Source organism: Bombina bombina, chromosome 1, assembly GCF_027579735.1.
Source record: "Bombina bombina isolate aBomBom1 chromosome 1, aBomBom1.pri, whole genome shotgun sequence".
NCBI lineage: Eukaryota > Metazoa > Chordata > Amphibia > Anura > Bombinatoridae > Bombina > Bombina bombina.
The window spans coordinates 24,654,887-24,679,720 of record NC_069499.1 but is presented as its reverse complement, the minus strand read 5'-3'; the positions used below and the strand labels follow the sequence as shown (position 1 = coordinate 24,679,720).

General features: G+C 37.4%; 1 protein-coding gene across 1 annotated transcript in view; it reads right to left on the bottom strand.

Moving 5' to 3' along the window:
* Positions 1-24,352, bottom strand: part of ESR2 (estrogen receptor 2) — a 242,199-nt gene extending 217,847 nt beyond the window's left edge. Inside the window, exon 1 of the mRNA XM_053704477.1 lies at positions 23,928-24,352. Coding sequence (XP_053560452.1) covers positions 23,928-24,352 — 425 coding nt within the window. The remainder of the gene's footprint in view (positions 1-23,927) is intronic.
* Between the last annotated feature and the right edge of the window lie 482 nt (positions 24,353-24,834).

The window sequence follows — 24,834 nt, the reverse complement described above, 5'->3', positions numbered from 1 at the left end:
TCTGTAATATGCTAATGCATGCTGTTACGTGAGTACTAGCAGTGTGCTATTGTCTGTAATATGCAAATGCATCTTGTTACCTGAGTACTATCAGTATGTTATTGTATGTAATGTGCTAATGCACGCTGTTACTTGAGTACTAGCAGTGTGTCATTGTATGTAATGTGTTAATGCATGCTGTTTCCTGAGTACTAGCAGTGTGTTATTGTCTGTAATGTGCTAATGCATGCTGTTACCTGAGTACTAGCAGTGTGTTATTGTCTGTAATGTGCTAATGCATGCTGTTACCTGAGTACTAGCAGTGTGTTATTGTCTGTAATGTGCTAATGCACGCTGTTACTTGAGTACTAGCAGTGTGTCATTGTATGTAATGTGCTAATGAATGCTGTTACCTGAGTACTAGCAGTGTGTTATTGTCTGTAATGTGCTAATGCATGCTGTTACCTGAGTACTAGCAGTGTGCTATTGACTGTAATGTGCTAATGCATGCTGTTTCCTGAGTACTAGCAGTGTGTTATTGTCTGTAATGTGCTAATGCATGCTGTTACCTGAGTAATAGCAGTGTGCTATTGTCTATAATATGCTAATGCATACTGTTACCTGTATACTAGCAGTGTGTTATTGTCTGTAATGTTCTAATGCTTGCTGTTACCTTAGTACTAGCAGTGTGTTATTGTCTGTAATGTGCTAATGCATGCTGTTACCTGAGTACTATCAGTATGTTATTGTATGTAATGTGCTAATGCACGCTGTTACTTGAGTACTAGCAGTGTGTCATTGTATGTAATGTGCTAATGCATGCTGTTACCTGAGTACTAGCAGTGTGTTATTGTCTGTAATGTGCTAATGCATGCTGTTACCTGAGTACTAGCAGTGTGTTATTGTCTGTAATGTGCAAATGCATGCTGTTAACTGAGTACTAGCAGTGTGTTATTGTCTGTAATGTGCTAATGCTTGCTGTTACCTTAGTACTAGCAGTGTGTTATTGTCTGTAATATGCTAATACATGCTGTTACCTGAGTACTAGCAGTGTGTTATTGTCTGTAATGTGCTAATGCATGCTGCTACCTGAGTACTAGCAGTGTGTTATTGTCTGTAATGTGCTAAAGCATGCTTTTACCTGAGTACTAGCAGTGTGTTTATTGTCTGTAATGTGCTAATGCACACTGTTACCTGAGTACTAGCAGTATGTTATTGTCTGTAATGTGCTAATGCATGTTGTTACCTGAGTACTAGCAGTGTGTTATTGTCTGTAATGTACTAATGCATGCTGTTACCTGAGTACTAGCAGTGTGCTATTGTCTGTAATGTGCTAATGCATGCTGTTACCTGAGTACTAGCAGTGTGTTATTGTCTGTAATATGCTAATGCATGCTGTTACCTGAGTACTAGCAGTGTGTTATTGTCTGTAATATGCTAATGCATGCTGTTACCTAAGTACTAGGGGTCGATCCGATATAAAGCGTCGCCCGCAAAAGCCGGCGACGCCAATAATTGCGCGGATTTGGTATCCTATATACGGCGTAAGCTAGAAGTTACGCGCGTATATTTCTGCCGTCGCCCGCAGTTTTTTGGGCCATAGGCAGGTATACCAAACCCGCGCAGTTTGGTATCCAATATGCAGCGTAAGGACTTACGTGGTGAAAATGGAGAAAACTTACTCCATTTTCACCTCGCCACAAAAAGCAGCCGTAAGAAGCCTTACGCTGACTATTGGAGCCCCGTAACTCCCTAAACTAGCTGCTAAAATAAACCTAACACCTAACGCATGCGCAATGTCTATCTACCTGTCAACCGCGATCTTCTAAAATAAACCTAACACCTAACGCATGCGCAATGTCTATCTACCTGTCAACCGCGATCTTCTAAAATAAACCTAACACCTAACGCATGCGCAATGTCTATCTCCCTGTCAACCGCGATCCCCCCCCCCCCCCCCAAATCCCTAATAAAGTTATTACCCCCTAAAACGCCGCTCCCGGACCCCGCCGCCATCTACATAAACTAACCCCCTACTGTGAGCCCCTAAAACCGCCGCCATCTACCTTATCTATCCCGTAATCTGACCCCTTACACCGCCGCCACCTATATAAAAATTATTAACCCCTAATTTAATCTACCTACCCCGCCGCCAGCTATGTTATCTATATTAACCCTAAGTATATTATAGTTAATATAGTTATTACATTATATATATTAACTATATTAACCCTAATTATATTAGGGTTAATATAGTTAATATAGTTACTATAGTATTTATATTAACTATATTAACTCTATCTAACCCTAACACCCCTAACTAAATTTATATTAAATTAATCTAATTAATTTATAAACTAAAATATTCCTATTTAAATCTAAATACTTACCTATAAAATAAACCCTAAGATAGCTACAATATAATTAATAATTACATTATAGCTATGTTAGGGTTAATATTTATTTTACAGGTAAATAGTTAATTATTTTAACTAGGTATAATAGATATTAAATAGTTATTAACTATTTAATATCTACCTAGTTAAAATAATTACCCAATTACCTGTAAAATAAATCCTAACCTAAGTTACAAATACACCTACACTATCAATAAATTTAATAAACTACTAACATCTATCTAAAAATACAATTAAATTAACTAAACTAAATTACAAAAAAAAACCAAACACTAAATTACAAAAAATAAAAAAAAGATTACAAGATTTTTAAGCTAATTACACCTATTCTAAGCCCCCTAATAAAATAATAAACCCCCAAAATAACAAAAATTCCCTGCCCTATTCTAAATTAAACAAATTTCAAAGCTCTTTACCTTACCAGCCCTTAAAAGGGCCTTTTGTGGGGCATGCCCCAAAGAATTCAGCTCTTTTGCATTCAACAAATACAATCACCCCCCCCCCCCATTACAACCCACCACCCACATACCCCTATTCTAAACCCACCCAAACCCCCCTTAAAAAATCCTAACACTACCCCCCTGAAGATCTCCCTACCTTGTCTTCACCACACCGGGCCGAACTGGCTGATCGGAACAGCCAATAGAATGCGAGCTCAATCTGATTGGCTGATTGGATCAGCCAATCGGATTGAACTTGAATCTGATTGGCTGATTCAATCAGCCAATCAGATTTTTTTAACTTAATTCCGATTGGCTGATAGAATCCTATCAGCCAATCGGAATTCGGCGGACGCCATCTTGGATGACGTCATTTAAAGGTACCTCATTCCAAGTTTAGCAGTCGGCCGGGATGGATGCTCCGTGGCGGCGGAGCGAAGAAAGAAGATTGAAGATGCCGCCGGAAGAATGAAGACTTTGCTGCCGCTTGGAGGAAGACGTCGCCGGAGGAAGAATTCTTCTTTGCCGCTTGGAGGACGACATCGCCCGGATCGGATCAGGAGTTCGGCCCGGTGTGGTGAAGACAAGGTAGGGAGATCTTCAGGGGGGTAGTGTTAGGATTTTTTAAGGGGGGTTTGGGTGGGTTTAGAATAGGGGTATGTGGGTGGTGGGTTGTAATGGGGGGGGTGATTGTATTTGTTGAATGCAAAAGAGCTGAATTCTTTGGGGCATGCCCCACAAAAGGCCCTTTTAAGGGCTGGTCAGGTAAAATTTGTTTAATTTAGAATAGGGCAGGGAATTTTTGTTATTTTGGGGGTTTATTATTTTATTAGGGGGCTTAGAATAGGTGTAATTAGCTTAAAAATCTTGTAATCTTTTTTTTATTTTTTGTAATTTAGTGTTTGTTTTTTTTTGTAATTTAGTTTAGTTAATTTAATTGTATTTTTAGATAGATGTTAGTAGTTTATTAAATTTATTGATAGTGTAGGTGTATTTGTAACTTAGGTTAGGATTTATTTTACAGGTAATTGGGTAATTATTTTAACTAGGTAGATATTAAATAGTTAATAACTATTTAATATCTATTATACCTAGTTAAAATAATTAACTATTTACCTGTAAAATAAATATTAACCCTAACATAGCTATAATGTAATTATTAATTATATTGTAGCTATCTTAGGGTTTATTTTATAGGTAAGTATTTAGATTTAAATAGGAATATTTTAGTTTATAAATTAATTAGATTAATTTAATATAAATTTAGTTAGGGGTGTTAGGGTTAGATAGAGTTAATATAGTTAATATAAATACTATAGTAACTATATTAACTATATTAACCCTAATATAATTAGGGTTAATATAGTTAATATATATAATGTAATACCTATATTAACTATAATATACTTAGGGTTAATATAGATAATATAGCTGGCGGCAGGGTAGGTAGATTAAATTAGGGGTTAATCATTTTAATAGAGATGGCGGCGGTGTTAGGGGCTCACTTTAGGGGGTTATAGATATAATATAGCTGGCGGCGGGGTACGGGAGCGGCGGTTTAGGGGTTAATAATTTTATTAGGTTGCGGCGGGGTAAAGGAGCGGCGGTTTAGGGGTTAATAGCATTTTATTGTTAGGCTAGTGAGGGGGGATAGCGGATAGAGGGTTAGACAGTGCGGGCTATGTTAGGGAGGCGTGTTAGACAGTGCGGGCTATGTTAGGGAGGCGTGTTAGACAGTGCGGGCTATGTTAGGGAGGCGTGTTAGACAGTGCGGGCTATGTTAGGGAGGCGTGTTAGACAGTGCGGGTGTTTTAGACTTTAGTCAGGTTTTATAGGCGCCGGCAGATTCTAACGTGGCGCAAGTCACTGGCGACGCCAGAAATTTGTACTTACGCAGATTTCTGGACATCGCTGGTTTGTGAGACTTACGGCACGTTAGCATCTGACGGCGACCTATATGGGATAGCTCGAGTTGCGAGCTGAAACTGCGGGCGACGCCGGTTCCCTCGCTTGCGCCGCAAACTGCGATCGATATCGGATCGCGCCCCTAGCAGTGTGCTATTGTCTGTAATGTGCTAATGCATGCTGTTCCCTGAGTACTAGCAGTGGGTTACTGTCTATAAAATCCTAATGCATGCTGTTACCTCAGTACTAGCAGTGTGTTATTGTCTGTAATATGCTAATGCATGCTGTTACCTGAGTACTATCAGTGTGTTATTGTCTGTAATTTGCTAGTGCATGTTGTTACCTGAGTACTAGCAGTGGGTTATTGTCTATAAAATCCTAATGCATGCTGTTACCTCAGTACTGGCAGTGTGTTATTGTCTGTAATATGGTAATGCATGCTTTTACCTGAGTACTACCAGTGTGCTATTGTCTGTATTGTGCTAATGCATGCTGTTACCTGAGTAATAGCAGTGTGTTTATTTTCTGTAATGTGCTAATGCATGCTGTTACCTGAGTACTAGCAGTGTGCTATTGTCTGTAATGTGCTAATGCATGCTGTTACCTGAGTACTAGCAGTGTGTTATTGTCTGTAATGTACTAATGCATGATGTTACCTGAGTACTGGTAGTGTGTTATAGTCTGTAATGTACTAAAGCATGCTGTTACCTAAGTACTAGCAGTGTGTTATTGTCTGTAATATGCTAATGCATTCTGTTACCTGAGTAACGTGCTAATGGCTGCTGTTACCTGAGTACTAGCAGTGTGTTATTGTATGTAATGTACTAAGGCATGCTGTTACCTGAGTACTAGCAGTGTGTTATTGTCTGTAATGTGCTAATGCATGCTGTTACCTGAGTACTAGCAGTGTGTTATTGTATGTAATGTACTAATGCATGCTGTTACCTGAGTACTAGCAGTGTGTTATTGTCCGTAATGTGCTAATGCATGCTGTTACCTGAGTACTAGCAGTGTGTTATTGTCTGCAATGTGCTAATGCATGCTGTTACCTGAGTACTAGCAGGTTGTAATTGTCTGTAATAAGCTAATGCATGCTGTTTCCTGAGTACTAGCAGTGAGTTATTGTCTGTAAATCAAGCCCCCTCTCTCACTCATCAGAAGACAGTTGGCCTAGTTAATCTCAGACTGTCATTTCAAAGAAAGACAAATTGTTTCAAAAGAAATGGCCATGTTTATTTTGTATATTATAAATCTGGGATCAAACATGAAGTTTCCCTTTCTTGATTAATAGAACATCTGAGAGCAAGATAGTCACTTCAAAACATCCTTTACCCCATACAGTGAATAGAGATGTAAATGTCTAAAACTTTTAATTTAAGGCCTAATGAGATGCTCACAATTTCAAGGAAGTGGAAATTAGCATGATGGAGCCTCAAAAATACATGCCCATATATGGGTTTCCTGCCAAGGTGAGGAGCCGATCCATCTGGGAGAAGGTTTGAAAACACAAACATTTTCAAGAACTGTAATTTTGAACAACAAGTTAAATTATCCCCTATGGATTTTCCCATGTGGAGACCCCAGACAAATTGGCATTTAAAGTCCCTGTATGGCATAAATAAAAATAAATAAATCTTGCAAAAGGAATGATGCCAGTTTTTCATATGTGTTTGAAATAATTCAAATAACACATATATGTATATATGTATTGAGCTGGGACATAATATATTAAATAAATATTCGCTATGTTGAAAAATAAATACATTGATATATACAAATACTGAACCATTGAATTAAAGATAAACATTATTTCTCTGTGTTCTAGGAAGCTAATGGAAAATGACAGGAAGATCATTAATGGATATGAAATTGTCTGTTCATATAATATTAAATATGAATGTCTGTTAAATGAAAAATATAAATAACACTATTATTTTATTTTAGGTCTGCAGCTGGTATGGCCATGCATTTAAGTATGCATTGGAGATATGAAGTGCATTGTGTTCCTGTTGAGATGCAATGCAATGCCAGGATACTGAAGGCTATTTTAAATGGATTTAAAGCTAATCAGTTAGCAATATAAATTACTTGGATATAATATAATGTTAAAAACATAATGTGTTTGGTATCGGGGTAATCAGAAAAATGATATGATACTACCCAATCTATAATTAATATTGTAAGTGATAAATGCATTACATTATAGTATGTTTAAAATAATCATTATATAGGGAGATATTAGCAGTATAAAATAAATGTTAGGACTTTATTGCTGTTTTTTTGTCATGCTGCCCCCCGATAGCCAAGGTCCAGTATTACAGCCAAAAGATTTGACTGTTAAAAGATACATTTCCCAAAATGAACCAATAAGAAGGGACAAGGTTTTCAAAGGGCCTCCCATTTTTCTCACCTATGATTAGACAATATAAGCTGGGTTGCAGGATGAGAAAGAGGCTGCTGAGGATTTTGCTAAACTAACTGAAAAATGTTGTACACAGTCAAACTATAAGCAATGTGGGCCATACTTTCTCTTATCATTTGCAATTACACTTATTTTCATATGAGGTGGAACAAATTTGGGAGCCGAATTATCGATTTGGTCATTTTTGGTGATGTTTGGTTGTTCTAATTTTTAATATTTTAAACATAGGTAAACATTTAAAACAAACATTCATTGCTGCTGTAAGTAATAGATTAAAGAGAGCAGATTGTATTTTAGCTTACATTCATAGTCCTGTATAGTGTTAAGTTTGTCTTTTGCATGCTAAGTAATTTATCTTTGCAAAATATAGATATATATATCTTAGAATTAATTTTAATTATAAGTGACTAAGAATTTATTTCAGCTTAGATAAATTAGCATAGGAATTGGTTATTTACACAAATAGTATATACAATTTCTGATGTTTTAAATTGGAATTATATAGGATAAATTGTGGCTAAATAGCTGATTATATTGCTTGAATGTTAGCAGCTAAATATCTTGGAATCTCATTGTGTTAATTGAATGAAATTCTATTGTGAGTAAGGCTAGTTAAAAAGTTACAATTTGGTTTGCCTTGTAAAGAGTATTACAACAGTTTAAACACTATAAAGTTTGATTCTGGTTCTTACAAATATATTTCAGTGTGTCTATAAATATCAACTAATTAAAAGAATTCAGAAATTTATATTCATTTTATGGTTTTTGGTATATGCATATTTTATTGGGGTTCAGTTTAAAGGATAATTATTAAATATATTGTGTTATAACCCGGCCATATACTGACATATTATTTGGAGGCATTGCGTAAGATATTATTAATATTTATCACAGTGATGTAATATATTTGTAATAAATAGAAATTGTTATTGAAAAAAAATTAATTAAAAAAAAATTATTATTTTTTTTTGTTATGATTAAATCTTTCAGAGTTAATATAAATATCTTGAAATATTATTAAAAATTGATTTTGAAAAATTGATGAAATATTAATTTTTCATATTTAAAAATTAATATTATTCTTTTTTTTCTTTTTGAAATATAATTTTTTCCCTCTCTCTTATTGGTCAAAATTGTATTAGCGGTTTTATCTTATTAAGTACAACACTAAAATAATGATGTCTTCAGCAAAATGTAATGCTAGCGTTTCTGTACATGATGAAATTGTGCCCTCCTCAAGATCCTCTGTCTATGAAATGGTTCAGGCAAAAACTCTCAAATTAGAAGCCATGAACCACCTCATGACTAGACTTGATATTGGGGACGATGTCTCCATGTATATTAAGGGGTGTAAAGCTAAGGCCAAAGATTTAGTTAGAGATATGTGGTTTGAAGATGGGGAATTATACCAAATTTTACTGCAACTTAATAAATGCACGGAATTTAGAGGGCGTGATGAATTAATTTTCAAAACTTGGCCGATCCCAATGTATTTGAGCTGTGAGATGTCTAGCCAAATGGCAGGACAGAACAGACAATTAGGGCGGCTAAGGGATGAAAATGATTCATTACGAGAATTTGAAGAAGCCTTCATTCACTGAAAGGTAGAGGTTCTGGAAGCGAATAAAAAGGTTTCTGACTTAAATAAATATAATCAGAAATTAGTGGCTGAATTTAAAGCTTTAGAAGAAGAATATGAAAAATGCCAAAATGAAAATAGAACTTTAAAAGCTAGATATCGTGAGTCTGAAAAAGGATATGAACAAGAAATAAATAAATTAAAGAGACAAATCAGCAGTAATAAGGAACCTTTAAGTAATAACACTAATGCTGAAATGTTTAACTCAATTAAGGACTGGGTCAGAAATGAGATTCAAGATACCAGGCGGGAGGATAGACAAAAGTACCCAAATTATAGCCCTAATTCAGGCCCAGAGATAACTTTTTCCCCTAGGCAATAACCTAACTCTGGAGGACAAGATGATTATTACGCCTCAGAGGAAGAGGTCAGTTACTATAGCGGGTCAAAAAGGGGGGCTAGCTTCTCAGACAGCCCATATAAAAATACACGGATAAGATTTCAGCATAGTAAAGATAGGACAGATGAAAGGCACCCTAACTCAAACAATGAGTTCCCAAAGAAATCCAGCAATGTACTAAATAAAGTGTATGACACCCCTACAATAATTACATTCCTAAGGAATGCAGTACGCCCATTTTACAAAGGGGGGCCACTTTCATAATTGACCACTTAGAGGCCTTTGAAAATGCTTTATCTATAATGAATGTTACAAGTGAGCAGTTAAAAATTGAATTTCTACCCTGGGTATTTGAAGGTAAATATCACAAATTCTTTGCTTCACTAAAGGATATGAATATTCATTCATGGGATGAGACAAAGCGACAGTGCCGAAAGGAATTCGGGCAACATCGCACTAAAACTGCAGCGAAAATAACTGTATATGGTTTAAAATGTAGTGCAAATCAAAGCCCCATAGAGTTCCTTTCTATACTGAAAAGTGCGTACAGTATGGCTGAAGATAATCCCATATTTGAATGCTCAGAATTTGTGAATTTATTTTTTGAAGCACTGCCCGCACCCATCAAAATTAACTTAGCTAGAGATTTTGATGAGAACTGCTCATTGGAATGGCTGATCAAAGAGAGTACAAAGTTATACTCTATTCAGCATTCCGGTGAACAGGGGATAAAAGGGAGAGAAAGCCCAATCCTAAAGTAGTGGCCGAGACTAGGGTGTCACCTAGCCCCCTCAATTTGGAGTCTAAAAAGAAAACCTATGTAGAGGTAGCCCATGGAAATGGGCCATCCCCACAAAGGTTTAACTCTACCCCTCCCCCATCAAGGGCTGAGGCGCAGGGACATACCCATGTAAATAATTATTCCCAAAGAGAAGAATACCCACGAGATAATAGATATCCCCCCAAAGGTAGATACAATAAGTGACGAAAATACTCTCAGGGTAACCAGACACCCCAATTAAATAGGTCTCCCCAAAATACTAACACTGAACAAGTAGAACCCCAGGGGCAACCATGCCAGGATAGAAACAGCGGCCCTGATTCTGAGGGGACCCAAGGGCCCAGGAATCACTACTATGGGGCATCAAGGGATAGGCCCAGGGGTAGAGGTAACTTGTACGATCAAGTAGATCAGCTTAGTACCCAGCAAATTCGGTTGAGCGAACAAGTCGCTAATATGAGTCAAGCATTTACGGCTCAGCAATCTAACAATCCTTTTTTAGGGGCGCAGCCAGTGGCCAGCAGTGGGCCACAGGCACAGTCATAAATATTGCAGTATCCCCTGAAAGGGAGGGGAGAGATATACAAAAATGTCAAAAATGGTACTAATCATGTTCTCTCCCCACAGACCGGAAACGGACAAATTAGCTGTGATGACAAGCAACCTCAGCTGGGAAAATTTAACCAATTTCTTCCTTTGCAGCGTTTTCTAAACCTTATTTCCACAGATGCAGTACACAAGAACCCAGTCGACCCTGTCATAGAGGAGACCGGTAAGAGTGAAGTCTCTTCTGCATCAGGTAATGCAGCAGATTCAGGTAACACTTGGCGAAGCCCACAGATGTATGATAATGCCAATTTTATGTGTGAAATGGTAGAAACTGCAGGAAGATATTATGTATTAGCTGAGCTGCAAGATTCAGTCTCCAACTGGATCTCAGGCAACTATTTTACAAAAGAGGAAAAAGGAATGCAGAGTCTTCAAAGTAGATGAAATGAAGTTTTTATTAGGAGCAGGCTTATCGTCAGACACAGGTAAGCTCCTATCTTACGCGTTTCGCGCATGGGCACATGCGCTTCATCAGACTATTTTACACACAGCTAAATGAGCTCACACCCCACACACCTAAAATAAAAGAATTTGATGGTTCTCTAATAGGAGTTGGGGGCGACTCTCTAAAAGTTTACGGTACTGCATGGTTAAAATTTAAACTGGGGAACAGGGTCATAAGACACCCTGTCATTATAGTAGATCTGCCAACTGATCGTTTAATTATTGGTAGTGATCTCCTGAAGTGATTAAGCACCATAATTGATTGCATAAATAATGTAATTTGGTCACAAGTTAAAAGGCCTATTAATTATGAGAAATCTGATATATCTCAGATGCTGTGGAGATTCATTTCAGGAATAACTCTGTACCTGAAATCACTATCCTACAGATAGATGATCAGACTCCTTTAAGTGGCTCTGATGGTAATACTTTTAAAATTTCGCCTGGAAAGATAGCGAATATTTCCTTAGACGGTGATGTATTAATCATATCTCTCCACAAGGGGGATGCTAAAACCCCTAAAGGGGGAAGCCACGCTAAATACCTCGCAGGGATTGAGAGAGTTGAAGAGGATCTATTTATCCCTATATAAGTGCAAGACCTTGATAGAACAAAGTATGCCAAATTTAACTTAAACAGGAAGCTAGCTATATAAGCGAAGGCTTATTAGCGCAGATAGCTGAACCTAAAGTGATTAAATATCTTTCTCCCCAAGACCACTGTGTCCACAGCCTGGATGACAGGTTTGAAAGCTATAACATCACAGCTAAGTGCTTTTTATCTGTCTCTATAGGTAATAAGTCAGTGAAGCACCTGTTTTTAGTTCTAAATACTCCCCATAATCAAATATATATACGTTGGCAATGATCTCTTACATAGATAAGCCATACAAATAGATTTGATTAGCTCTTGCCTCTGGAGCAGGTTAAAGGGGGACCCTGAAGTATTTCAGGATGAAAATGCAGCCCTGAAATCAAACCAGCAATTGCCATATGCTGTGAATATGCAGGTGTCTAGCGATGTTATAATTCCTGCCGGGGCTAATAAATTTCTTTTACCCTTACAGGTAAAGAGAGGTCAGAAATTAAAAACTTCTGAAACACTATTTTGCCTCTCCCATAGAATACAATATCTGGGTATAACAATGGCCTATACTCTATGATAATATTGGAACTATTCCAATACATGTTATTTTACATAACATGACCCCACAGGATATAACCTTATCCAAGGGAACTACCATAGGATATGCACTGGAATTAAGTTATTACACTTTTGGATTCCAGAATAATGTAATTGGGCTAATACCTGAAGGATACTTAACTGAAGAACAATTAATAGAACAATCCTTTGCATCTATGCCAGAGGGTCTATTTAATATTCAGTCTATTTATCCCTTCAGCTCAGAGGAAGGCATCTGTAAAATTGAAGAAGCCTCTCTAGTATTTGATCAGCCGATCAAACAGCAAGAATACCCCAATACCCAGAGTCATGGGGGCAATGTAAATTATAATCAAGGGGACCTCACCTCACCTTCCAGGATTTCAGCAAATAGTCGAAGAGAAAATATCTTTAGCTAATGGCTGTTCCAGCGATGATGAACGCCAACAGCTGCAAGAACTCCTGATGGAGTACAAGGATATTTTTGCTAGGGATTCTTATGACTGTGGGACTACAGACCTGCACATTGCAAGAATACAAACAGATCCCAATGCACCACCTGTCTTTGTTAAACAATACAGACTTCCTTTAGCCTCATATGATTCTCTTGCAGAAATCATAAGGAACCTGGAAGAAAGGGGTATTATTAGATAGGTGCACAGCTCTTATAACAATCCTATTCTAGGTGTTCTTAAGCCCAATGGACAATGGCGTTTTTTTGTGCTGACTTAAGACAGCTGAACAAACTAGTGTACATGTCTGGCTGGCCTGTGCCATATATTGACCAGTGCCTAGCACAAATGCAGGGATCCAAAATATTCACTGCCATTGATTGCGCACAGGGATATTGGACCATAAAGGTACATGAGGAGGACCAGTATAAGCTGGCATTCTCATTCCAAAAGGTCCAGTATGCATTTCAGAGACTTCCGTTTGGATACATAAATTCTGGACATGAATTTGCTGTATTCATGCATAAGGCTATGTCTGATGCACTGGAAAGGGGGACCCTATCTTATGTTGATGATGTTTTAATCAAAAGCCCAGACTTTGAAAAACACATCGCAGAGCTTAAACATGTACTCAGCCAACTTAAAAGGGCAGTTGTCAAATTATCCCTACAAAAAGCGCAATGGTGCCGCACTCATGTAAACTTCTTGGGACATGAAGTTACTTCTGAAGGGCTAAATCCTCAGAAGAAAAAGGTGGAAGCTATAGTAAATTCTAAAAACCCAACTAACTTAAAGGAATTGAGATCATTCCTGGGTATGACGAATTATTCTCGCAAATTCATTAATAACTATGCAGAATTAGCTAGACCACTACTACTACTTCTAAAGAAGGATGTGAAATGGCACTGGAGTGAGACTCAAGAGACAGCCATCAGAAAGCTGAAGAGAAAACTCACTCAAGCACCTTGCTTAGCATACCCTGAAGGTGGTAAACCTTTCTACTTAGAAACAGGTTACACAGGGGGCGGAGCCAGCTTTACACAGGAATGGACGTGTATTTACATTGCTCCGGCAAGGACCTTATTAAAATCATCTTTGATAGCGATCTATACCTGATCTAAGCCACTGGAATTATCTGAGAACTGGTGTCGGCATGAACCTTTGCCTTTGAGGCTCTTTGTACACACTCATGGACACTATAATACTAATCTGTAACTGACATCTTTGTAGATACTGGTTACGCGGAGGCCATTTTCACACCCACGTGGCTGTTGGTATAAAATCCTTTTTGGGGGCTAACTCTGAGAAAATCTGGCAGTAGCTATGGAGTCCTGGGAAGACTGGGAATGTAAAACCCACTCACTCTTACAGAAACATTTTGCTGCACTGGAAATGGGACTTTATAAATTCTTAACAAAGCAGATTCTTCTAGAGAAGGTAGAGGTACATGAGCCGCAACTTACAGCGCTGGAGCCCCATCTAATTGCAACAAGCGGAAGATCACTTGATTTTGGCAATGACTGGGGCGCAGGCTGCTCTGAAGTGCGATCTCATTTTTCTGCGTCAACTCAGAGCCTGTCGTTATCTGATCGCTCAGACAGTGGGATCCCGCAACTCTCAGTTGGAGCTGTATCGCAGCTGACCAAAGGGACTGCACCGAGTGCTCTGACTTGCGGTCGGTCGAAGGTAACCACCTGGAGGAATGCTCAGGATATTATACCTGGATTGGCCTCTGAGATAGAGCAATCCCCGACACTGCCTGGATTCATCAGAGGTTTGGAAAACACAGTGTGGGACCTCAGCGTTGGTGGCTATCAACGGGCCACAAGATTACTACTTGCTAACTTTGCTTGGGGGACTTTAAGTTTATTCCAACACTGCATGCACCGTAAGTATGACCGTCTCCAACACAGCCAATATGAAAGACTGACAGTGAGCCTCTTTGTGACCATAAATTACTATGAGTTGGGTTAGATGAGGAAGAAATTGGGCTTATTACTATACTAGGCCATCTATGGGCTTCTGTTACAGTTATATATTTAAGAATTTACCTGAATAATTATATGTTTGCAGTTTAATTCAAGCTGATTACCTTGCACTTTTGCTGTATAGTATGTTTCAAATATGTTGTTTATTACTCTTGCCCTAGCATTCTGAGTCGTTTGCAGCAGCATAATTTCATAGTGTTATTTAATGGTACTTTTGAAGTGCCCCAATAGTATGTTGGCATAGATATATATAGGTACTGACGGGGTTTCTTGTACCCCAGTAACCAAAACGTAGATCCAGTGCATATTTTAGCATCAATACGTGTAACTCAGGCACACTTTCTCCACTATATTTACTTTAATAATTTACAATACTAAATGTGTGCAATAATTGGCTGTCTGTAAAGGAGGACCTTCTACACCTGATTTGGACTAGAAACTTTTTTGTTTCTGACACATGTACACCACCATAGCTGCTCTGGGGTTGTGCTCATTTCAATACCTGTGAGGCTAATCAAGGCTATATTATGAAGGTTTTGCTTCTCTGACCCACTGAGTTTCAAGCCAAACCTTTTGGGTTTACCATGCTTCCTCACTTGTTTTACAGAAAGTATCTATATATGAACACTCAACAATCAGAGAAACATTTTTTTTTTATGTTCATGTAACTGTTTAACTTACCTACCGTTAAGATTATTCTATTTATTGCTAGTTATAGCAATGTTATTATGGAACTGCTTTTCTTATATAACTGTTCAAACAGTTTTGTTGAATACCTGCCAACTTGGAAATGAAATGGCATGCAGAAAAGCAATAACAAACCAGTCAAGCATGGCAAGTTGTTCTGCGAAATTGAAAATATGGTGGTATCCAATGATTTAACCATACACTGGAAAAAGACCAAGGGTCATTCCAGAATTCAAGATCCAGATAAGGAAGGCAATGATCTTACGGATTCATTAGCCAAACAAGGAGCCATAACTGGAGAACTCCTTAATATCGACCATTTAATGGGTGCAATTCAGGTAGAAGCCCTTACCAGAAACCAGGCAAAACAACAGAGTGAGCCGAAACTGGTACAATGGAGTCAGGATTCTCCTAGTGAGGACCTGATCACTAGTCAAAAAGAAGACCCCCCATTGTAGGCATTTTCTATAAACACATAGAAGATCCTGAAAGCAACCCATCTCAAAAGATGATTGTATTGGCAAAGAAGATCTTAGAATCTTAATGAAATCCAGATCACAATTCAAGTTACAGGATAGTTTGTTAATTAGAGCCTCCAAAACTGGCATCCAGCAATGGGTAGTACCCACCAAGTTCAGAGGTCTAATGCTTCAACATGCCCATGATGCTCCCACATCTGGTCATCGTGGTGCCAAACTCACGTATGAAACATTGCGTGATTATGCCTTTTGGTCACACATGTTGAAAGATGTTCAAACCTACTGTCAAGGTTGTTTAATCTGCCCACAGTTCCAACCCACTGCACCAACGCATAGAGCGCCATTGAGGAAAAGGGGGATAGTAATGCCAAGGTCAGATATACAAATTGATTTTATTGGTCGAGTAACTAGGTCATCAAGAGGTAACAAATACATGTTAACAGTGACATGCCTGTTCACTAAATGGGTAGAGTGCATAAGTGCACCTAACAATAGTGCTGAAACATGTGCGTCATTGCTCATCAACCAGCTGTTTTCCAGATTTTGTTTGCCCCAAAGAATCAAATCAGATCGGGGAACCCACTTCACTAGCGAAGTGATGACCAAAATGTGGAAAATACTAGGGGTTAAAAGAAAGTTCCATATTGCATATAGAGCTGCCTTAAGTGGTGGAGTAGAGCGTTACAACCAGTCCATTGTTAAAATCCTCAAAAAGTTTGTGAGTGAAACGGTTAAAGACTGGCATATAAAACTACCTCTAGTCTTAATGGCATTAAGAGCAACTCCAAGTTGTGCTACCAAGATGTCACCTTTTGAACTGATTACTGGTAGAAGAATGGTCCTACCTCAACATCTACTGTACTGTACATCAGACCAAAACTTGATAAATGCTGCCAATACACATCAATATGTGGAGAACCTAAGAAAGCACCTGCAATATGCCTTTGCATTTGCTCAAAGGAACTTAGAGAAAGACGCAACTGCCACTAAAACCTATTATGATCTCAAAACGTCCAAAAAGGAATATGAAATAAATGATAAAGTTTATCTTTATAACTTTGGAAGAGATCAAGTTAGGGAGAAGAAATTTCTTCCATCGTGGAAAGGTCCTTTTGCCATTACTGACAAAATATCTCCAGTGGCCTATAAAATACGGATCCCCAAAAATGAAAGTTTCATAGATAAATGGGTCCATATCAATCAGTTACGAGCGTGCCATCCTAGGTCCCAACTACAAGTCATAGAGAGAGAATGAAGTCATATCCCCAAATGCACTAAAGACATATTGTAGTTTAAAGATGCCTAACTAATGAGCACAAGAGCCCAAAAATAACGGACTCTCTGCATAGGAAACTGTCTATGATGCGTATGGTCCATTTACTCACCAAATATCACTGACTGTAAGCCAATTCAAATACATGTGTCCTACATCTATTTAAAATTGGAAGGGGGATTTATGTCAAGGTATTTGAAATATTATTAGATGATATACACAGGTATACTTATTATTATGTAATGGTGATGTGGCTGTGTACATAAAATAATTCACTTTATTTGTAAAACTCCAAAAGGTCACTGTATGTAAATCAAACCCCTTCTCTCACTCATCAGAAGACAGTTGGCCTAGTTAATCTCAGACTGTCATTTCAAAGAAAGACAAATTGTTTCAAAAGAAATGGCCATGTTTATTTTGTGTATCATAAATCTTGATTTAAACATGAAGTTTCCCTTTCTTGATTAATAGAACATCTGAGAGCAAGATAGTCACTTCAAAACATCCCTTGCCCCATACAGTGAATAGAGACGTAAATGTCTAAAACTTTTAATTTAAGGCCTAATGAGATGCTCACAATTTCAAGGAAGTGGAAATTAGCATGATGGAGCCTCAAAAATACATGCCCATATATGGGTTTCCTGCCAAGGTGAGGAGCCGATCCGTCTGGGAGAAGGTTTGAAAACACAAACATTTTCAAGAACTGTAATTTTTAACAACCACAAGTTAAATGATCCCCTATGAAGTTTCCCATGTGGAGACCCCAGACAAATTTGCATTTAAAGTCCCTGTATGGCATAAATAAAAATAAATAAATCATGCAAAAGGAATGATGCCAGTTTTTCATATCTGTTTGAAATAATTCAAATAACACATATATGTATATATGTATTGAGCTGGGACATAATATATTAAATAAATATTTGCTGTGTTGAAAAATAAATACATTGATATATACAAATACTGAACCATTGAATTAAAGATAAACATTATTTCTCTGTGTTCCAGGAAGCTAATTGAAAATGACAGTAAGATCATTAATGGATATGAAATTGTCTGTTCGTATAATATTAAATATGAATGTCTGTTAAATGAAAAATATAAATAACACTATTATTTTATTTTAGGTATGCAGCTGGTATGGCCATGCATTTAAGTATGCATTGGAAATATGAAGTGCATTGTGTTCCTGTTGAGATGCAATGCAATACCAGGATACTGAAGGCTATTTTAAATGGATTTTAAGCTAATCAGTTAGCAATATAAATTACTTGGATATAATATAATGTTAAAAACATAATGAGATTGGTATCGGGATAATCAGAAAAATCATATGATACTACCCAATCTATAATTAATATTGTAAGTGATAAATGCAATAAATTATAGTATGTTTAAAATAATCATTATATAGGGAGATATTAGCAGTATAAAATAAATGTTAGGACTGTATTGCTGTTTGTTTGTCATGCTGCCCCCCGATGGCCAAGGTCCAGTATTACAGCCAAAAGATTTGACTGTTAAAAGATACATTTCCCAAAATGAACCAATAAGAAGGGGCAAGGTTTTCAAAGGGCCTCTCATTTTTCTCACCTATGATTAGACAATATAAGCTGGAATGCAGGATGAGAAAGAGGCTGCTGATGATTTTGCTAAACTGACTGAAAAATGTTGCGTGGGACACAGTCAAACTATAAGCAAAGTGAGCCATACTTTCTCTTATCAATTGCAATTACATGTATTTTCATATGAGGTGGAACAAATTTGGGAGCTGAATTATCGATTTGGTAATTTTTGGTGATGTATGGTTGTTCTAATTTTTAATATTTTAAACATAGGTAAACATTTAAAACAAACATTCATTGCTGCTGTAAGTAATAGATTAAAGAGAGCAGATTGTATTTTAGCTTACATTCATAGTCCTGTATAGTGTTAAGTTTGTCTTTTGCATGCAAAGTAATTTATCTTTGCAAAATATAGATATATATATCTTAGAATTAATTTTAATTATAAGTGACTAAGAATTTATTTCAGCTTAGATAAATTAGCATAGGAATTAGTTATTTACACAAATAGTATATACAATTTCTGATGTTTTAAATTGGAATTATATAGGATAAATTGTGGCTAAATAGCTAATTGTATTGCTTGAATGTTAGCAGCTAAATATCTTGGAATCTCATTGTGTTAATTGAATCAAATTCTATTGGGAATAAGGCTAGTTAAAAAGTTACAATTTGGTTTGCCTTGTAAAGAGTATTGCAACAGTTTAAACACTATATAGTTTGTCTCATATTCTGGTTCTTACAAATATATTTCAGTGTGTCTATAAATATCAAGTAATAAAAAGAATTCAGAAATTTATATTAATTTTATGGTTTTTGGTATATGCATATTTTATTGGGGTTCAGTTTATAGGATAATTATTAAATATATTGTGGTATAACCCGGCCATATACTGACACTACTAATGCATGCTGATATCTGAGTACTGACAGGTAACTGCATGCATTAGCACATTACAGACAATAACAAACTGCTAGTACTCAGGTAACAGTGTGCATTAGCATATTACAGACAATAACACACTGCTAGTACTCAGATAACAGTGTGCATTAGCACATTACAGACAATAACACACTGCTAGTACTCAGGTAACAGAATGCATTAGCACATTACAGACGATAACACACTGCTAGTACTCAGGTAACAGTGTGCATTAGCATATTACAGACAATAACACACTGCTAGTACTCAGGTAACAGAATGCATTAGCACATTACAGACAATAACACACTGCTAGTACTCAGGTAACAGTGTGCATTAGCATATTACAGACAATAACACACTGCTAGTACTCAGGTAACAGCATGCATTAGCAAATTACAGACAATAACACACTGCTAGTACTCCGGTAACCTTATGCATTAGCGCAGTAAAGACAATAAAACACTGCAAGTACTCAGGTAACAGCATGCATTAGCACATTACAGACAATAACACACTGCTAGTACTCAGGTAACATTAACAGCATGCATTAGCACATTACAGACAAAAACACACTGCTAGTACTCAGGTAACAGCATGCCTTAGTACATTACATACAATAACACAATGCTAGTACTCAGGTAACAGCATGCATTAGCACATTACAGACAACAACTCACTGCTAGTACTCAGGTAACAGCATGCATTAGCACATTACAGACATTAACACACTGCTAGTACTCAGGTAACAGCATGCATTAGCACATTACAGTAAATAGCACACTGCTAGTACTCAGGTAACAGCGTGCATTAACACATTACAGTCAATAACACACTGCTAGTACTCAGGTAACAGCATGCCTTAGTACTTTACAGACAATAACACACTGCTAGTACTCCAGTAACCTTATGCATTAGCACAGTAAAGACAATAAAACACTGTGAGTACTCAGTTAACAGTGTGAATTAGCACATTACAGACAATAACACACTGCTAGTACTCAGGTAACAACATGCATTAGCACATTACAGACAACAACACACTGCTAGTATTCAGGCAACAGCATGCCTCAGTACTTTACAGACAATAACACACTGCTAGTACTAAGGTAACAGCATGCATTAGCACATTACAGACAATAACACACTGCTAGTATTCAGGTAACAGCATGCCTCAGTACTTTACAGACAATAACACACTGCTAGTACTAAGGTAACAGCATGCATTAGCACATTACAGACAATAACACAATGCTAGTACTCAGGTAACAGCATGCATTAACACATTACAAACAATAACACACTGCTAGCACTCAGTTAACAGCATGTATTAGTACATTATAGACAATAAGTAGGCTGACCATATTGCCGCTTTAAAAAGGGACACATATGAAAAATACAGATGTCAGGGCTGTTTTCAGGGCTGTTTAAAGAAATGGTTTTGTATAAGAACCCTCACATATGTATTTTTCATATGTGTTAAAGCGGCAATATGGTCAGCCTAACAATAACACACTTTTAGTACTCAGGTAACAGCGTGCATTAGCACATTACACACAATAACACACTGCCAGTATTTAGGTAATAGCATGCGTTAGTACATTACAGACAATAAAACACTGATAATACTCAGGTAACAGTGTGCATTAGCACATTGCAGACAATAAAACACTGCAAGCACTCAGTTAACAGCATGTATTAGTACATTACAGTCAATAACACACTGCTAGTACTCAGGTAACAGAATGCATTAGCAAATTACAGACAATAACACACTGCTAGTACTCAGGTAACAGCATGCATTAGCAGATTACAGACAATTACCTACTGACAGTACTCAGTTAACAGCATGTATTAGCACATTATAGACAATATTACTACAATGAGGTAAGGCATGTCATTACTGTGCTATAGGCAGGCTGCACTAATACCTCAGGGATTACCAGAGTATTATTACTATAATAAGGTAAGGCATGTCATTACTGTACTATAGACAGGCTGCACTAATACCTCAGGGATTACCAGTGTATTATTACTATAATGAGGTAAGGCATGTCATTACTGTGCTATAGGCAGGCTGCACTAATACCTCAGGGATTACCAGTGTATTATTACTATAATGAGGTAAGGCATGTCATTACTGTGCTATAGGCAGGCTGTCCTAATACCTCAGGGATTACCAGTGTATTATTACTATAATAAGGTAAGGCACGTCATTACTGTACTATAGACAGGCTGCACTAATACCTCAGGGATTACCAGTGTATTATTACTATAATAAGGTAAGGCATGTCATTACTGTTCTATAGACAGGCTGCACTAATACCTCAGGGATTACCTGTGTATTATTACTACAATGAGGTAAGGCATGTCATTACTGTACTATAGGCAGGCTGCACTAATACCTCAGGGATTTCCAGTGTATTATTACTATAATGAGGTAAGACATGTCATTACTGTACTATAGGCAGGCTGCACTATTACCTCAGGGATTACCAGTGTATTAATACTATAATAAGGTAAGGCATGTCATTACTGTACTATAGGCAGGCTGCACTAATACCTCAGGGATTACCTGTGTATTATTACTATAATAAGGTAAGGCATGTCATTACTGTACTATAGGCAGGCTGCACTAATACCTCAGGGATTACCTGTGTATTATTACTATAATAAGGTAAGGCATGTCATTACTGTACTATAGGCAGGCTGCACTAATACCTCAGGGATTACTAGTGTATTATTACTATAAAGAGGTAAGACTTGTCATTACTGTACTATAGGCAGGCTGCACTAATACCTCAGGGATTACCTGTGTATTATTACTATAATGAGGTAAGACATGTCATTACTGTACTATAGGCAGGCTGCACTAATACCTCAGGGATTTCTAGTGTATTATGACTATAATGAGGTAAGACATGTCATTACTGTACTATAGACAGGCTGCACTAATACCTCAGGGATTACTAGTGTATTAATACTATAATAAGGTAAGGCATGTCATTACTGTACTATAGACCTAAACAGACACCTCAGGGATTACCAGTGTATTATTACTATAATGAGGTAAAACATGTCATTACTGTACTATAGGCAGGCTGCACTAATACCTCAGGGATTTCTAGTGTATTATTACTATAATGAGGTAAGCCATGTCATTACTGTACTATAGGCAGGCTGCACTAATACCTCAGGGATTACTAGTGTATTAATACTATAATAAGGTAAGGCATGTAATTACTGTACTATAGGCAGGCTGCACTAATACCTCAGGGATTACCAGTGTATTATTACTATAATGAGGTAAGGCATGTCATTACTGTACTATAGGCAGGCTGCACTAATACCTCAGTGATTACTAGTGTATTATTACTATAAAGAGGTAAGGCATGTCATTACTGTACTATAGGCAGGCTGCACTAATACCTCAGGGATTACCAGTGTATTATTACTATAATGAGGTAAGGCATGTCATTACTGTACTACAGGCAGGCTGCACTAATACCTCAGGGATTACCAGTGTATTATTACTATAATGAGGTAAGGCATGCCATTACTGTAGTATAGGCAGGCTGCACTAATACCTCAGGGATTACCAGTGTATTATTACTATAATGAGGTAAGGCATGTCATTACTGTACTATAGGCAGGCTGCACTAATACCTCAGGGATTACTAGTGTATTATTACTATAATGAGGTAAGGCATGTCATTACTGTACTATAGGCAGGCTGCACTAATACCTCAGGGATTACTAGTGTATTATTACTATAATGAGGTAAGACTTGTCATTACTGTACTATAGGCAGGCTGCACTAATACCTCAGGGATTACTAGTGTATTATTACTATAATGAGGTAAGGCATGTCCTTACTGTACTATATGCAGGCTGCACTAATACCTCAGGGATTACTAGTGTATTATTACTATAATGAGGTAAGGCATGTCATTACTGTACTATAGGCAGGCTGCACTAATACCTCAGGGATTACTAGTGTATTATTACTATAATGAGGTAAGGCATGTCATTACTGTACTATAGGCAGGCTGCACTAATACCTCAGGGATTACCTGTGTATTATTACTATAAAGAGGTAAGGCATATCATTACTGTACTATAGGCAGGCTGCACTAATACCTCAAGGATTACTAGTGTATTATTACTATAATGAGGTAAGGCATGTCATTACTGTACTATAGGCAGGCTGCACTAATACCTCAGGGATTACCTGTGTATTATTACTATAAAGAGGTAAGGCATGTCATTACTGTACTATAGGCAGGCTGCACTAATACCTCAGGGATTACCTGTGTATTATTACTATAAAGAGGTAAGGTATGTCATTACTGTACTATAGGCAGGCTGCACTAATACCTCAGGGATTATTAGTTTATTAATACTATAATGAGGTAGTTTATTACCTGACTAACGGCAAGCTGTGCTCTTCCATTTTTGCCTCAAACCATGGGCTCCTCGGTGGCTCTGCATACAATAGGGACGACTGACAGTGCAGAGTGACAGGGGACGCATGCTCCTGTGTAGACCACAGAACATTTGGGCTCATAGTCTGCCTCATAGCAGCATTTTCGGAATCGCTGGGGTTTCCAGGAATATTGTAGCTCACCACAGAGGGGCTGCAAAATGTCAGTGATGGGTAATCGTGTCTGTTTTCTACATAAGTGGGGATGTAGACCGGGCTGTGATCCTCGGGGATGGTAGTCTGGGTACCACTGTATCCAACTGATGATGTTATGACTGAGGGAGAACATTTCATTTCTGCTTTTCCACTTGCATTGTGCTGTATGGGCTGCAGCTGGGAAAATTCCTTGTGCAGATACGATGACATTTTAAGTCTGTTTCTCATACACATATATTGTCATCTGTTCACTAGAGAAAGAGAGAAGACCATTTATAATATGATAGTTATGCCTTGTTCACAATGTAAACAGAACAGGACTCCTTGCCTAAGTTATTAGATCAAACTATAGACCTAAACAGACACTAAACTATAGACCTAAACAGACACTAAACTATAGACCTAAACAGACACTAAACTATAGACCTAAACAGACACTAAACTATAGACCTAAACAGACACTAAACGTCTAAACTATAGACCTAAACAGACACTAAACTATAGACCTAAACAGACACTAAACTATAGACCTAAACAGACACTAAACTATAGACCTAAACAGACACTAAACGTCTAAACTATAGACCTAAACAGACACTAAACTATAGACCTAAATAGACACTAAACTATAGACCTAAATAGACACTAAACTATAGACCTAAACAGACACTAAACCATAGACCTAAACAGAC